Below are 16,543 nucleotides of genomic sequence, written 5' to 3'. Positions count from 1 at the left end.
ACCTGGTCAAATTAAATTAGACAAGGAGTCGGATTTAACCTTTCATGTTCTTAATTATTTATTGAGGGTTATGGACTGATCCAGATGATCAATGATGCAGAGAGAAAATTTTGACCAACCTAACTCGTCGGTCCCTGGGTTTTGAATTGTTATCATGGAACAATTCCTGGAATTGGCAGCCCATAATTAGCATGTGCTGCATTGTTATTAAAATTAGCTATTTATTCATACCCATAAGTTTCGCGCCCTTTCTTCACACTTAAAGTTTTTGCGCGCTCTGAGCTTGGGTTCCGCCAATGGATAATTTGTCTTGAGTCTGTCTAGGCAGAAGGGGAGAGGGGTGGGGTCATAAAATGTTCGATCCGAGATGGCAGAGTCATGAAAAATGACTCTGCGCTGTAATTTTCTTCCGTTAACATAACATAGATGCAACGATTTGACGATATTTTTACCCTCGCTTTTCTGTAATTGAGGGTAACATTGCTCGAGTTCTTTAAGGATCCGTCGACGAAATGATGTAATTTTTGTGGTTTTGCCTCAAAATTGCGAAATGCCCATTTAACATCACATGTAAATTTGACCTCGGAAGTCTTATATAGGAGTATTAAATTAATGTCCAATGACAATGATGTTATGCAATCTTTTGTAACAAAAAGGTGGTCAAAATTAAAGAAGATTTAAGAGCGTTGTTTATTTAGATACGTTATATTTATTAATAATAATTGGTTGTTATAAAGAACATGACTATATTTTATTATTTGAGTTTATGTTACCGTCCCTCTATAACTACTTAAAAGTGTTGAACCAAATGAGAATTTCTTCATAAAAATTACTTTTGATGTATTTGGCCATGTAAGATGAGGTAACAAGTATTGTCTTGAAAAAAATTATGCTTTCCGAATAGTGTTTACATTTATAAGAAATATATCCTATTACTATCCTATTACTTCAAATTTATAGTTCAAAGGACACATGTACACTAATGCTTAAGAAACTATCACAGTAATAATGCAAAATAGAAATAATTATCATCACCTTTATAAATGCACTGATAAAATATAAGTATACCGACATCTATCCCCTCCGTGAAGATAGCAATACTAAGCGATGCGAGCAAAGAAAATAACATCATTGCTAGCTGCAGCGCCCGATTTTGCCGAAATGTGATTTCCACATGAGAGATCTCTGCCTTTTAATGGAAGGTTATTTATTTATTGAAACAGTACGATGGTCATTTCTTGTAGCTTTCCATCGATGCGTTTTAACAGAGACATGAACCTGAAAAACAATTTGATAAAAATGTGTTAGTTAAGGTTAAATATCATTTACAGACGTGATTAAATTATTAAACTCCGTTTCACAATATTTTTGAGTAACCTCCCGGAGACCGGTAGCAACTTATAATTTTACACATGTGTTATTAACTAAAGGCTTACCTGTAAAAACAACAAAAAAAGAAAGTCCTTATTAATTTTATATAAACCGTCATCAATCTAAACCTGTTTCATGTTTAGACGACTTGAATGACACAATCGTATAACGCTGTAGAGTTAAATCGCAGAGCGCGACCATGACACAGCCCGAAACGACCGCTGGGTAAATTTGATCGCATTTCTCACACAGCAGTAAAACATTGTAACAATATATGCATTTCAAATTAACAGTTGAATAAACTAGGCACTGGGATATAATATGGTCGACCGGGGCTCGTCGAGGGCAAGCGAGCTTGGTCATGCCCGAATTCCAAGTACGTGATCATTTTGATTGGCAACTTTTGAAAATCAACCAAATTTTATATACAGTACTGGTATCAATCTAGATGCGCAGGTTTATATTTATGTCGGGTTATGTAAGTGAGAAGTTTCTTTTTGTGTTGTGTTTAGGCTGGCTACGTCCTTGCTTATAGGCATACAATTGTAATACTAACCGAAGTGATGAGAGAACAAGGTGTTGGCTATCATAGTCCATGAGAACACCGTTGACCCAGATGATTCCGTATTCTTCACCGTAAACAAGAGGGTCAAACTGTTGTCGATCAATTTGTGGATTTGCAGTAAAAAGGTCACTTATTTTCTGGGCTCTGTCTACGATAATAGAAAGAGAATACTATAGATTAGACAATATCTATCATAGGCTAGCTCACATCACACACTATAGGTGGCGCTATTCGTCCATAGGGAAGTGGAGTGTGCATGTACGGTCCAAAAATGGCTTTACTGTGGGGCTCAATGGAGAAAATCACTAAAAATTAATTTTGACAACCAAAACTTAAGTGATGTTGACTTATGTTGGTACTGGCATGATACTGGATTCATAAACTATCACATAGGGCAATCCATGTTCCACCAAGTCGACGCTCGATTTAGCTCAAAAGCAATTTGTGTGTAAATCAAGACCATCCAAAACAGCTTTCTTACAGTAAAGAATAGGAGGTCATCTGGGGTCACATACAGTAGTGTGCATTGTACATGTGCCTGCTGTCACAATTTCACACACACAATTTTGGTCAATTCGTCGGCTGTATTCCATAGTGGCGTAGAGTGATTTTTGGTCATTTTTTTGAAAATTGGCACATATGTTTTTAATGATGTTCTCTTTCATTTTTCTAAGTCTCATCAGTCATAATTAGCTAGTTAATTAGTAATTAATTAATTAAATGTGGCGTATAGTTACAAAGTGACATTTTTGTATTCCATAGTGGCGTATCGACCATACGCCACTTTTTATACACATTTTATAATTATGAAATATCGGCAAAATGAAAAACATCGTATGTCATAGTGGCGTACACGTATCGGACCTATACGCCACTATGGAATACGAACGACGAAAAGTAACGCCATAGGGATTACACGGCGACCGAGGTGGCGTACGGTTAACGTTAGGTTAGGGTATTGCGTTTTGTTCGTTTTCCATAGTGACGTATAGTTTTATTTTCAGTTTGCCAGCAATAGTATGTATTTATTTTTTTTGAAAAATATATAACAATAAAATCTACTTAGTTTACTACAGAAATTTCACATCATTTACAAAATATAATGAATGTCTGATTTACACAACTCGATTTTAAATTGGCATTTCTTCAAACCCGATTTTCTCGAAAAGTTGTTTACTCGCGGCGCACCACTATACGCCACTATGGAATACGGACGACGAATTTGGTGACACTATTTTTGTCTGTAACTTCTCATGGTCTTCTGGTATTAAGAAAATTCTTGCTAGTATAGATAGATTAGATATTTGGGATAAACCAAACATATTAACTAAGCACAATTTTCATGTTAATATTCTTTCCAATCTTCAATCCAATTATGAAGTTCAATGTTTAGATTTTATGTGTCAACATCAGCCTAAACTTCGTTCTTATTGTTTGTTCAAAACAAATTTTCATTGTGAGAATTATGTTCTTATGTTTCATCGCGCATTTAGATCAAATTTCAGTAGATTAAGACTCAGTGCTCACTCTTTAATGATTGAAAAGGGGCGTCATTTAATACCTAAACTAGATCCTCATAAGAGAATTTGTCATCTATGTACTTTAAATATGATTGAGGATGAATTTCATGTTATTATTAAATGCCCATTTTATGATACTTTGCGTAGAGATATGTTGAAAATTTTAACTGATATGTATGATAACTTTGATAATCTGACTGACGATGTTAAATTTATAAAAATAATGAGTGTCACAGATTTTGATAGTATAAAACCTGTTCTTACTTTTGTAAACTCTGCTTTTGAAGCACGTAGTAACCTAGATGTTTAATAGTTTAGTTTTATAATTTACTTATTCTCTTTTATATTTTCTATATGTGTATCTTTTGTATAACTTGACTGTACCTATTTGTTTGGTGATGTCAATAAAATAACTTGAACACAAGTATATGCACTAGAAACATGATTGACCCCTTATTGTTTAGGTAATTTAATTCTCTTTCAAGTGAAATAACTTTCAGCTAAAAATATTGAACTTCAAAATGTTATGAACATCCCTATCTATCAGCTCTTGTAAACCATGTAAACCGTTCTTTCAAAAAAGGTTATAAAAGGGCGGAAAAAGATATCTTGATATTAGTTATTTCAAGCCCAGATATAATTTATTGGGGCGCGGGCCAGACAAAATGTATGAAAATATTCCCAAATACACGCAGTTTGATTTGTTTTCACCTATACATTATGTCACGATAGGGGCCAGTCGTATAAGACAGTGAGCGCGCCGACACGCAACGGCGGCACGCTTGTAGATCCTCAATGATCGCGTGATAATGTGTTCGCGTAATACACGTGCGCGAACTAAGAACGCGGTTCGGCGGCTTCGATGTTCGTGACGGTTTCGTTCATTTAAAACAACGGGGATGTCCTGACAAAAAACAACTTTATTTTTTTCTGAAAAAATGCAGTTATGTTTTACTTATAAAAATTATACTAATCTGAATAAGAATGGGAATAAAAGATAGGATTTTGTCTTTTGCCTATCCAATATCGTGTCATAATGGATGGGCTGGCCAATATTTTGAGTAGTGGATGCCGGCGCAGCCGGTATTCACTACATTAATTTTCTAATTATAAAATAATATTGATGGGCACAGTTTAACATAATTTTTTTTTTCAAAGGGGATATTTAGTGCTTCACCCACTACTGGCCTGATTTACTATGCAATATTTACTTGCTCTTCCAATAACAGGCATCTGGTGATCAATGATATTCACGGAATCCTCAGTGAGTATAGCCGCAATGCCTTCGATATCCTCCGCTGAGAATAAATCCGATTTCCTTGCGAAAAATTTCTCAATCTCTCTTTCCAGCAGTGAAGAAGGTTTGGTCACTTTACTAAGGAACGATTTGGTCCCTTTGATGGGAATGAAGTAATGGTAATAAAAAACGACTAATAATGTTGTGTGGTAATACCAACAGGTAAACAATTCGTTTCCTAATACTTTTCCCCAATTTCTAATTACTAGAATGTAACTACACTTATACCAACGTGATGTGGGGAACAAGACAAAGACAAGATACAAATAGTGCAGTTTGTAAACTATGGTGGTTTACCCTGACACTGCCTTGTAAAAATTAAATACCACAGTGATAGTAGACAAAAGTAAATAAAAATACAACCGACGTTTCAAGTAGATACACTGCTCTTCCTCATGCAAAGATAACAAAAATAATATATATTATACAGAAAACTATCGAATCTAGTTACAAGTAAGTAGCAAGTATAAAAACATATTCATTAACTTACAGCAAATAATAAAACTAAGGTAGCAAGCAAAATATCAAAACTACAGAGCCAAAAAAAAGAACGTATCGTCGGTCGCAACACATAGTGACGTACGTGAAGGACAAAGTACGTTTCCGATCAAAGCGTTTTTGAATGATATGCTACTAGTAACGGAGTCGATACTCCTCCACTGTTATCTCTCACTGGCCCGATTCCATTTGTAACTGAAGTTAAAGGTTCAATCTACTCAACTTTATCTTTAATAGTTAACAAGGAATAAATATTATAGGGTAATAGCTAGCTCTAAATCTATACGCCACTATGTGAAAAGGAAAATTTTGAAAATCACTATATGCCACTATGTGTTGCGACCGACGGTATGTACAGAAAGAGAGCTATACTGATCGTAAAAGCCATGTTTCTTTCCAACGTAAAACAAACAAGCAAATAAGTTAGCAAAGGGCTAAATATACATAAATTACCTGGACAGGTAAACTGGTCCACACCGTCTGCAATGCACTTTTCCAAACATCCCATTCGTCGTAAGGAATCTTTAGGATTAGCAAAGCATCTGAAACAAGTTGCCTGACATCGTGGATTTGCATTACACCGCATCATGCCGATCATGACAAAGGTCAGAACGATGTAACGTAATTCCATTTTTAGAATTTGCTGGTCATTCTATGTGATCAATTATGTGGAAAAATATATATGTATTGATCCGTTAATATGTATAATTATTAGCAAGAAGAGTAATGTGTTTGAGTAAGAAATAATAGTAATAATAAGAAAAAAATGAAGAAAAACACCAATTCACTAATACTTACAGCTTAATTTGAAATGGTTATAGTTGAAATGGCCTCTTTTGTTGCAATTATTAAATCGAATAATAACATTTTGTAGTTAAAATAGAATATTGAATTGATAATATTCCATATTGCATATAAAATTTGCCCTTTCTGTTAATAAAACAGGTTAATTGAACTTGCATGAATACCGTCAGACTTCAACGGCAGCTGTGTCTTGGTTTAAATTTTTTTAAATGAAACTTGATAGCTGAATTCTAGTAAAAATACATGTTATATATGTAGCTCAGACACTATTGTAATTGTAGCTCAGACACTATTGTAATTGTAGCACAGACACTATTGTAATTGTAGCTCAGACACTATTGTAATTGTAGCTCAGACACTATTTGTAATTGTAGCTCAGACACTATTTGTAATTGTAGCTCAGACACTATTGTAATTGTAGCTCAGACACTATTTGTAATTGTAGCTCAGACACTATTTGTAATTGCAGCTCACACACTATTTGTAATTGTAGCTCAGACACTATTGTAATTGTAGCTCAGACACTATTGTAATTGTAGCTCAGACACTATTGTAACTGTAGCTCAGACACTATTGTAATTGTATCTCAGTCACTCTATTGTAATTGTAGCTCACTCAGACACTATTGTAATTGCAGCTCAGACACTATTGTAATTGTAGCTCAGACACTAATGTAATTGTAGCTCAGACACTATTGTAATTGTAGCTCAGACACTATTGTAACACTATTGTAATTGTAGCTCACTCAGACACTATTGTAATTGTAGCTCAGACACTATTGTAATTGTAGCTCAGACAGTATTGTAATTGTAGCTCAGACACTATTGTAATTGCAGCTCAGACACTATTGTAATTGTAGCTCACTCAGACACTATTGTAATTGTAGCTCACTCAGACACTATTGTAATTGTAGCTCAGACACTATTGTAATTGTAGCTCAGACACTATTGTAATTATAGCTCAGACACTATTGTAATTGCAGCTCAGACACTATTGTAAATGTAGCTCAGACAATATTGTAATTGTAGCTCAGACACTATTGTAACACTATTGTAATTGTAGCTCAAACACTATTGTAATTGTAGCTCAGACACTATTGTAATTGTAGCTCAGACACTATTGTAATTGTAGCTCAGACAGTATTGTAATTGTAGCTCAGACACTATTGTAATTGCAGCTCAGACACTATTGTAATTGTAGCTCAGACACTATTGTAATTGTAGCTCACTCAGACACTATTGTAATTGTAGCTCACTCAGACACTATTGTAATTGTAGCTCAGACACTATTGTAATTGTAGCTCAGACACTATTGTAATTGTAGCTCAGACACTATTGTAATTGTAGCTCAGACACTATTGTAACACTATTGTAATTGTAGCTCACTCAGACACTATTGTAATTGTAGCTCAGACACTATTGTAATTGTAGCTCAGACAGTATTGTAATTGCAGCTCAGACACTATTGTAATTGTAGCTCAGACACTAGTGTAATTGCAGCTCAGACACTATTGTAATTGTAGCTCACTCAGACACTATTGTAATTGTAGCTCACTCAAACACTATTGTAATTGCAGCTCAGACACTATTGTAATTGTAGCTCAGACACTATTGTAATTGTAGCTCAGACACTATTGTAATTGTAGCTCAGACACTATTGTAATTGTAGCTCAGACACTATTGTAACACTATTGTAATTGTAGCTCACTCAGACACTATTGTAATTTTAGCTCAGACACTATTGTAGTTGTAGCTCAGACAGTATTGTAATTGTAGCTCAGACACTATTGTAATTGCAGCTCAGACACTATTGTAATTGTAGCTCAGACACTATTGTAATTGCAGCTCAGACACTATTGTAATTGTAGCTCAGACACTATTGTAATTGTAGCTCAGACACTATTGTAATTGTAGCTCAGACACTATTGTAATTGTATCTCAGTCACTCTATTGTAATTGTAGCTCACTCAGACACTATTGTAATTGTAGCTCACTCAGACACTATTGTAATTGTAGCTCACTCAGACACTATTGTAATTGTAGCTCAGACACTATTGTTATTGTAGCTCAGACAATATTGTAATTGCAGCTCATTGTAATTGTAGCTCAGACACTATTGTAATTGTAGCTCAGACACTATTGTAATTGTAGCTCAGACACTATTGTAATTGTAGCTCACTCAGACAATATTGTAATTGCAGCTCAGACACTATTGTAATTGTAGCTCACTCAGACACTATTGTAATTGTAGCTCAGACACTATTGTAATTGCAGCTCAGACCCTATTGTAATTGTACCTCAGACACTATTGTAATTGTAGCTCAGACACTATTGTACTTGTAGCTCAGACACTATTGTAATTGTAGCTCAGACACTATTGTAACTGTAGCTCAGACACTATTGTAATTGTAGCTCAGACACTATTGTAATTGTATCTCAGTCACTATTGTAATTGTAGCTCACTCAGACACTATTGTAATTGTAGCTCAGACACTATTGTAATTGTAGCTCAGACACTATTGTAATTGTAGCTCACTCAGACACTATTGTAATTGCAGCTCAGACACTATTGTAATTGTAGCTTACTCAGACACTATTGTAATTGTAGCTCAGACACTATTGTAATTGTAGCCTAGACACTATTGTAATTGTAGCTCAGACAATATTTGTAATTGTAGCTCAGACACTATTGTAATTGTAGCTCAGACACTATTGTAATTGTAGCTCACTCAGACACTATTGTAATTGTAGCTCAGACACTATTTGTAATTGTAACTCAGACACTATTGTAATTGTAGCTCAGACACTATTGTAATTGTAGCTCAGACACTATTTGTAATTGTAACTCAGACACTATTGTAATTGTAGCTCAGACACTATTGTAATTGTAGCTCACTCAGACACTATTGTAATTGTAGCTCAGACACTATTGTAATTGTACTTCACTCAGACACTATTGTAATTGTAGCTCAGACAATATTTGTAATTGTAACTCAGACACTATTGTAATTGTAGCTCAGACACTATTGTAATTGTAGCTCAGACACTATTGTAATTGTACTTCAGTCAGACACTATTGTAATTGTAGCTCACTCAGACACTATTGTAATTGTAGCTCACTCAGACACTATTGTAATTGTAGCTCACTCAGACACTTTTGTAATTGTAGCTCAGACACTACTGTAATTGCAGCTCAGACACTATTTTCAAGCAAAATAGATTAGTATTTCTTTGCCTTAAACTGTTAGCTTTTACTGTCAAATATAGCCCCGTTTAATTTTGAGCCGAACAACTAAGGCAATGCAAAGAAAATTGGAATTTACTACCAGCGCCGATGTCGCCAATACGTATCACTCCTTCGGTCATGTTACGGTACGATCCTTTGTTGTGCAGATCACCATCCCGTTTGAACCTGCGTTTTATTACAAATCTCGGATTTTGACAAAACTACAGCACCTAGGGTCTTGATTTTTGTAGGGTATGGTGGTTTAATAAACTACAATATCATACAGGGTGTCCCAGAAAAAATTACCGAGTGAATAAAATTGGACGTAAGTCGAGAACTAGACATAAGAATCAAAAATTTAAAATGCCTTTTTTTGTGCATCACATACGGAAATGTTATTTGATTCGCAGTTCATTCCAAGTTTGATCAAAAGGCGTTTTTCTCATACTCGCTCACCGCTTCCGAAAGTTTGTGTATCTCATTAAATTTAGTCCACATAATCTATTTTATAATCCGACGGTGTTGTGTTATTCATGCTTTCACTGAAGAAGAATAACATTTTGTTCGAGAAAACATTGATTTCTGCAATTGGAAGCTTCCCAACTTTAATTCTTTAGGTTGTGCAAAAGAACAGTTGAGTCAAGAATGACAATGAACAAGTGATTACAGCTTTACGTGTGAGTTTTGATACCATGCAACATTAATGTTGAAGTTTTAAAAGATTTAAACTTTACATTACAATTTCTTGGAAATCTTCCAAAAACATTAATGTGTGTGACAATTGTTTTAAAGCCAGATGGAATTCTTTATCATGTTTATGTAATAAATTCGTTATGCAACATTTATATCAACAGTAACGGAAAAAGTACCGAGCATCATTTTACATGCAAGCTTTCATTTTCAATATCATGCAAGTTTTCAAATTTGAACAAACCCTACTTAAATGTTTTGCAAGAAACAAATTATTTAAAAAACCCGGAAAGAATTTCACGGTACCAAATATGAAGCCCATTGACAGTTCAAACTTGGAATGAAGTGAATTGAAGGATGCGTTATGTAATCGCTCATTTCTTCGCAATCAGCCAAGCGATTCCAGTAAAATTAGCGTATAAGATGCAGAATAAAATGGGCTACACACTAATTTTTAGATTCTTAGATTCCGATGCCTATTTCTCGACTTACGTCCAAATTCATTTGCCCGGTAATTTATTTTGGGACACCCTGTAGTTTTAAAAACACAGACGTTTGAAACATATTGAGGGCATACTCCTCAGCAAATGTTATAGTATGGCTTTAAGCATGCCGCACATAGCGGATGATTTCATTTTCTTATATATAGCTCAAAGAGTTTAATATGAATTTGGTAGCAAAATCTGTTTCCTAAATATTACGTTTGATTTGGCTGAGTGGTTAAAAATGAATTATAATGAAACGCAGGTTACAAGGCATTTCATTGCATGTTTGACCGTGAGTTTCGCCGTACGCGCTCATTATGACCAGACAGTGATGTGATTTCGTTCCTTTTCTTAAAAAAAAATTATTCGTTTCTAGTGATCATCTTTGCATTCTGCCATTCATGTTTATAAATCCTCCACGGTATATGTTACAATATTGCTTGAAACCTAGAAAATACTTCGCAGCAGTTACTTTATCCACTTTTTCAAGTGTTTTATTTCTACCCCATATAAATTCGATGGGTACTGGTAGGCATAATTAAGGAGTTGGAAAAATTTTCAAGATACAATTTTGAAGAGTGGTGATACTTTTGCAAATTGCGTGCCTAAAAATACCGAAAACGCTGCATATTCAACATCAATTTCTAGAATCGTTTCAAATTCAATAACATTCACTAAAAACCAGCTGGTAACAATTTATATGAAGGGGAAAATATAACATTTTTATTGACTTGGCAAGTAATATGATTAGCAATATAAAAGTACACTAAACATCATAAAATTAGTTTACTACACATGCTGCAGTAATTTTAAATGCATCAATATAATTTGATTTATATTTTATGATGGAAATCCAACGATGGAAAGGTAAAAGGTAAGGAAACAAAATAATGTTCTCAAAACATATCCAAAACAAGTAAAGTAGGTACTCACTAGAAATAATTCGATTCCTATAAGGAATCTTGTTCACTCTGGTTTGGTGAGTGGTAGTGTTTGTAGATGTTATCGGCAATCTTTGTGAATGATCTTGTTGACATCACATGGGTTGGTTGTTGATTGATGATCTGATCGTAGATTCGATCAAGTCTGTAGGCCACCTCGTCTTTGTTCATTGTGATGTTGCCTCTACTCCTTATCCAGATGGCCTCTTTGAGCCAGCGAGTTGTTTTGTTGGCCTCTTGATCGATGACTTACTTTTTGATCGATAACTTCAATTACGTGATTATTAGTTGCTGCATGTTCTGTTATGACCGATTTGTATGTTTCTGAAGTAGATGTTTTTTTCTCGAGAAGGTTTTCAGACTAGCCTTTTCTGATTTAGTCTTGTGCTCTTTTAATCTGGTACTACAATAAGCGACCGGTTTCCCCTATATATGTTTTTGGGCAGCTTTTGCATGGAATTTTGTACGCTGCTGCGGCTGTCTGGAGAGGGTCTCGTTTATCCTTTGGGTATGTACGAGGGTTTAGCAGGTGGTGGGTTGCCTTTTTAGTGATGTTTGAAACACCATGCTTTTTGAAAATTCTGGACACCCGTTCAGATAAACCTTCCACATATGGGAGCACTACATGACCTTTGATTTTGTCCTGGCTGTCGCTAGTTTTAACCTTTTTGGCTTTGGGGGATCATTTTCCTCAAGAACTTTCGGGATGGACCACTGAGGGTAGCCACATTGACTGAGAGCCTGCTCTATATGGGTCTTTTTCTTCTGGCGATCAGCTTCTTCAGAAACAATGGAGTCTTTCCTGTGGATGAAGGTCCGCACAACACCTAACTCATGGTGTAACGGATGTTGCGATTGTATGTTGGTTTTCTATAGATGCACAATTTGAGGGACTCATCATCTTTCTTGTTTGACCTTAACTGACCCCTACCAAAAATGCCTGACACTTTGAAGAGGGCAGCCCAAGTCAAAATTTGTTCAGTACCCTTCAGGCATGCCAAAAACACTTTCAAATCTTTGTTCTAAAATTTAGTCACGAAACATTAGCGCTGGTCCTTTACTATAATATCGTAATAACCAAAATGTCTGGGCTCCAAGTGGCTTGGTTAATCGATAAAAATCGTTTAAAACAAGATAAAGTACCGTTTCCAAGATTTATCAGATCAAATGGATTAGTTCAAAGCAAGGAGAGTCCGTCGCACACTTATTACGGTTTTGATTTTGTTTAAAGATTTATTTGTTTGTTTTAGTTCAAACTAAAAGCACACATACCACTCTGTTGGCTGAAATTAACTATCTCACTATCACAGCCACTAATGTTCTCACTACCGCTACCGTCAAAAAGTACCTTGAGTGCTTTAAATGTCCATCCCCATACCACATCATAGAACTGCACACTGTCATCATTTATTCATATACAGCCTTTCCAACAGTTCATAAATGAACTTTCAAAAACCATTGGATTCAACTAGTAATGACAGTGCTATTTAAAGATGTGTGTAATAGTTAAGTGTTAAGGTTGGTCATTATGTGTGACTTTTTTGAAAGTTCAACTATTAGAAAAGCTACTCCCCTATGCCACCCAAATATTAACTGTTCATATATAGATGAACAGCTTGTCAGAAATGGTCAGCCAAACCAAACAAAATCAAGTTTGTTAGCACGGTTTTTTGATGTCATGCAGAACTGTTTTCACTTTTAAGCAAAGTTGAACACTGATGGCGCTATTTATCCTTAATCTTGTTTGCATCTTTACAAGGGGTAGACACTTATAAAATGGCTTTAAAACATAAAAGTCAGTAACATATAGCAAGAAAATTGTCAAACTAACTTTTATCATAAAATATAAGGTGTAACTCATATTATTTGGCTAATTTAAATGTAATTTGCGCCCTCAATTTGCACACAAATGTGCAGTTACCAACAAAAAGGCAGAAAAAGATGTAAAACAACACAAAAATACAAGCAAAGGATAAGGGGGTGGGGTATGATCAAAGTCCAAACAAGCCAGAATTGATCACAACCGAAAAATATCTTATGCTTGATACGCTAAAACATTTAAAATAAAACTGCAAACATAATGAAACGATCAATTATCGTTAAAGGACAAGGGAGCTACATTTCCTAACTAACTTCCTAGGTAAATGCGAAGATTTAAAAAGAAGACTATTGGTCGCCTCTTAACTTTGCGATTCTGAGTTTCCATGTTTCAACTGATATCTTTGAGTAAAGAACCCAAACTAGTTCTGGGACCAATATCTCAGAAACACCCTGTAGAGAACAGGACAATGACGTGTTCTCGGAGCTCCCCATCGATGCGCTTTAACAAAGCCATACACCTGAAAACGGAATTATAGTAACAGTTTTGTAAGACCTATATTTGACTTGAAGTGAGTGGTAGACTGGCACTATGTTAACACAGCATTATACTGTAAGAATTAATCTCACGTTTATAAGAAGAAGCATATTGAATAATAACTCGCCGGAATTCGAACCCGGGTATAAGGTTGGCATAGATGGAAGGTTTGATCGTCAACGTATGGTTGATTTAAGTGTTTCGTATCTTGGCGAACCGCGCCAAACTTCCAAGTAGCGATATATGCATAGGTTAAGGCGGTTAATACAAACCTATAGGTCGCGAGATGGTTTTGGCTATCATAGTCCGTCATTAGACCGTTTACCCAGATGATTCCGAATTCTTCACCAAACTCGACAGCAACGTGATGCTTATGATCAATTTGTGGATTTACATCGTAGAAGTCTCTTAGTGATTGGATTCTGTCTATAAAAATCAAAAGGATGTATTATGGAGTGAGCGATATCAGAATGAAATGTAGTAATGAGCAGAACATTTCATTCGTCGAACTCGAATGTGAAGGAATGTGCAATAAATTTCGCCTAAAAATCATGCAATAGTGAATATGAAATATGTTAATCTGATTTTTCAGTTTCATGCATTGACTATAATTGAAGACCGAATTAAAAAGACTAGTTTGCGTATGACGTCCTGTCAACCAGACCAAAAATGCCGGACTGCGCAGGTCAGCAACCAATCATGCTGCGCCTTTACCCTGACGTCAGACGCAAACTAGTCTGTTTAATTTATTTTTTCAATTATATCTAACTAACGCTAAGACACACTGACCATTATACATACCACATTCTTAGTCAGTGGGAGTGGTTTAGTTCATAAACACATAATCTGATTGGACAATCGCATGATTTTGGATGCCGTCTATCAGGCCGAAGACGAGCCAACGTCACCATGAGTGTTGATAACGCGTAACACGCTTGTAGAGGTGCGAACATGTATCGCGTTGTATGCTTAGACTAGCACGGAATACGCACACCCGCTAGCAGTACGCGCGATAGAATACGTGAAGTTGTAAACAAGTTTTGTTCATTTTATAATAAGGGGAGTTTTTATGACGGTAACTTAGATTTTGCTTTAAAAATAGTTTACATTCATTAAAATAATATTTAACTGACTAAGAATGAGAATAAACGATAGGAATTTTTTGTTTTTACTATCTATCCTCTACCTATGATAGACGACAGGTAGGTCCAATATTTTTATCGTAGTGGATACCGGCTAGCTGCGCCGGCATCCACTACTCAAAATATTGGACTTGCCTGTCGTCTATCCTATCGTTTATTCTCTAAACAAACCATCGCAGCCAGGACCCTCTACACAAGTTTTCGTACGGGTAACCGTGACAAATAAGAAGTTACGTCCTTGCCCGAGGAATTTCAAATCAGCTCAATTATTCACGAAAACAACCAGAGATTACGTCCGGGCTCGAGTTCGGGTTGTCAGACACTGGTGTCTAACGCTTTACTAATTGAGCTGACTTGTCTACTTGAATGTTTTTGAACTATTAATCGAACGTTGAACTATCCAAATGAACCTAATCCAGATTATTTCAATCCAGTGTGCGCATTCTTAAATCTGTTTCTCCAGGTTAGGAGTTTGGACAATACACCAGAGGCCGAAAGCTTAATTGCTGGTAATAAAATTTTGATTTGCAAAATCCGTTGTCCTGGAAAACTTCTTTCGTCTATAAATATATTATACCAGGACAAATAACTTCCTGTGGTGTATTGTCCACACTTTTTTCATTATACATACTCTTTTGGGCAATTCCGAATCACCGGCTTATACCAAACCGGGAGATCCTCGAGGTTATCATGGATGGCACTTCAGATACCCAACATCTTAGCGCATTAACAACCAGCCTACAACGTAAAATTCAAGCAAAGACAATATATGAACTACACGTGGACTACCTTCTGAAATACAAGGACGAAAATATTATTTTGCGTATATTTTCATGTTTTTGCCTTGTTTTCTTATTTCGTGTTCATTTGCCTGTCTTTTATTTTATAGTTCTGATGAAGGCCTGGTGCCAAAAGCTTGCTGGTAATAAAATTTTGATTTGCAACATCCGTTTATATATAAAACAACATTTTACTCATAGTTTTTAGGCATGAAACTCAGAGTAACGGTTACCTATTCTGTTCTTTGAATTTTTATACGCTCTTCCTTTTTGGGATTGAGCACTTTATGCTTCTACGTGAAAAGTAGCATTCTAGCATGTCATGTAAGAAGACAAATAATCAGGGATAAATAACAACGGAATTATTTTTAAAACAAATATATTTTAACATGTAGTTTTAGTATGAATATTCTACCTGCACAAGTACACTGGGCTACACCTTCTCGATTGCATTTCTCCAAGGATCCCATCCGTTTAAATTAATCCTGACGATTAACGAAGCAATCTTTGCAAGCTGCTTCACATCGCTGCGCATCAGTCTCGCCGCCGGCACACAGTGACATCGCTCCGATATCTTCATGGTAGAAATCGCCATGGTAGGTTGAATCCACAGCCACCCATGGCCATTTTATTCGGACCTTATGAGATGCATAATTAGCGAAGTGACCTGACTAAGGCTACTGACAATAACCGGGGTAATTGATTTCTCGCTATGTGAGTAAGCTTGTATACGACATTGCGGTCAATGGTTATACTGCCTCCACTGAGTAGTGAGTGCAGCTATAGCCTAGTGCGCGCTGTAGTCCATACAGGACCAACGCAATATAACATTAGAGTTTTGGTCAGATTTTGAGTTCAAAGCGCACGGCC

At 35.8% G+C, this 16,543-nt stretch overlaps 1 protein-coding gene across 1 annotated transcript; it reads right to left on the bottom strand.

Annotated features, from left to right (window-relative positions):
• Window positions 1-1,211: 1,211 nt before the first annotated feature.
• LOC140169214 (uncharacterized) lies at window positions 1,212-5,882 on the bottom strand. Its single transcript, XM_072192471.1, has 4 exons — window positions 5,705-5,882; window positions 4,668-4,850; window positions 1,928-2,084; window positions 1,212-1,278 (listed from the first exon to the last, which is right to left on the bottom strand). The coding sequence occupies exons 1-4, from the start codon at window positions 5,880-5,882 to the stop codon at window positions 1,212-1,214; spliced, it is 585 nt and encodes a 194-aa protein (XP_072048572.1).
• Window positions 5,883-16,543: the final 10,661 nt, after the last annotated feature.

The sequence above is a fragment of the Amphiura filiformis genome, chromosome 14 (assembly GCF_039555335.1).
Source record: "Amphiura filiformis chromosome 14, Afil_fr2py, whole genome shotgun sequence".
Lineage (NCBI taxonomy): Eukaryota > Metazoa > Echinodermata > Ophiuroidea > Amphilepidida > Amphiuridae > Amphiura > Amphiura filiformis.
The sequence above is the reverse complement of the archived record's forward strand: the minus strand, read 5'-3'. Positions and strand labels throughout refer to the sequence as shown.

Coding starts and splice junctions, on each gene's coding strand:
- LOC140169214 (XM_072192471.1), bottom strand. CDS start 5,882: ATGGAATTACGTTACATCGTTCTGACCTTTGTCATGATCGGCATGATG. Junction 4,851..5,704: donor GGACCAGTTTACCTGTCCAG/GTAATTTATGTA, acceptor TTCCCATCAAAG/GGACCAAATCGTTCCTTAGT. Junction 2,085..4,667: donor GCCTGTTATTGGAAGAGCAA/GTAAATATTGCA, acceptor CTATTATCGTAG/ACAGAGCCCAGAAAATAAGT.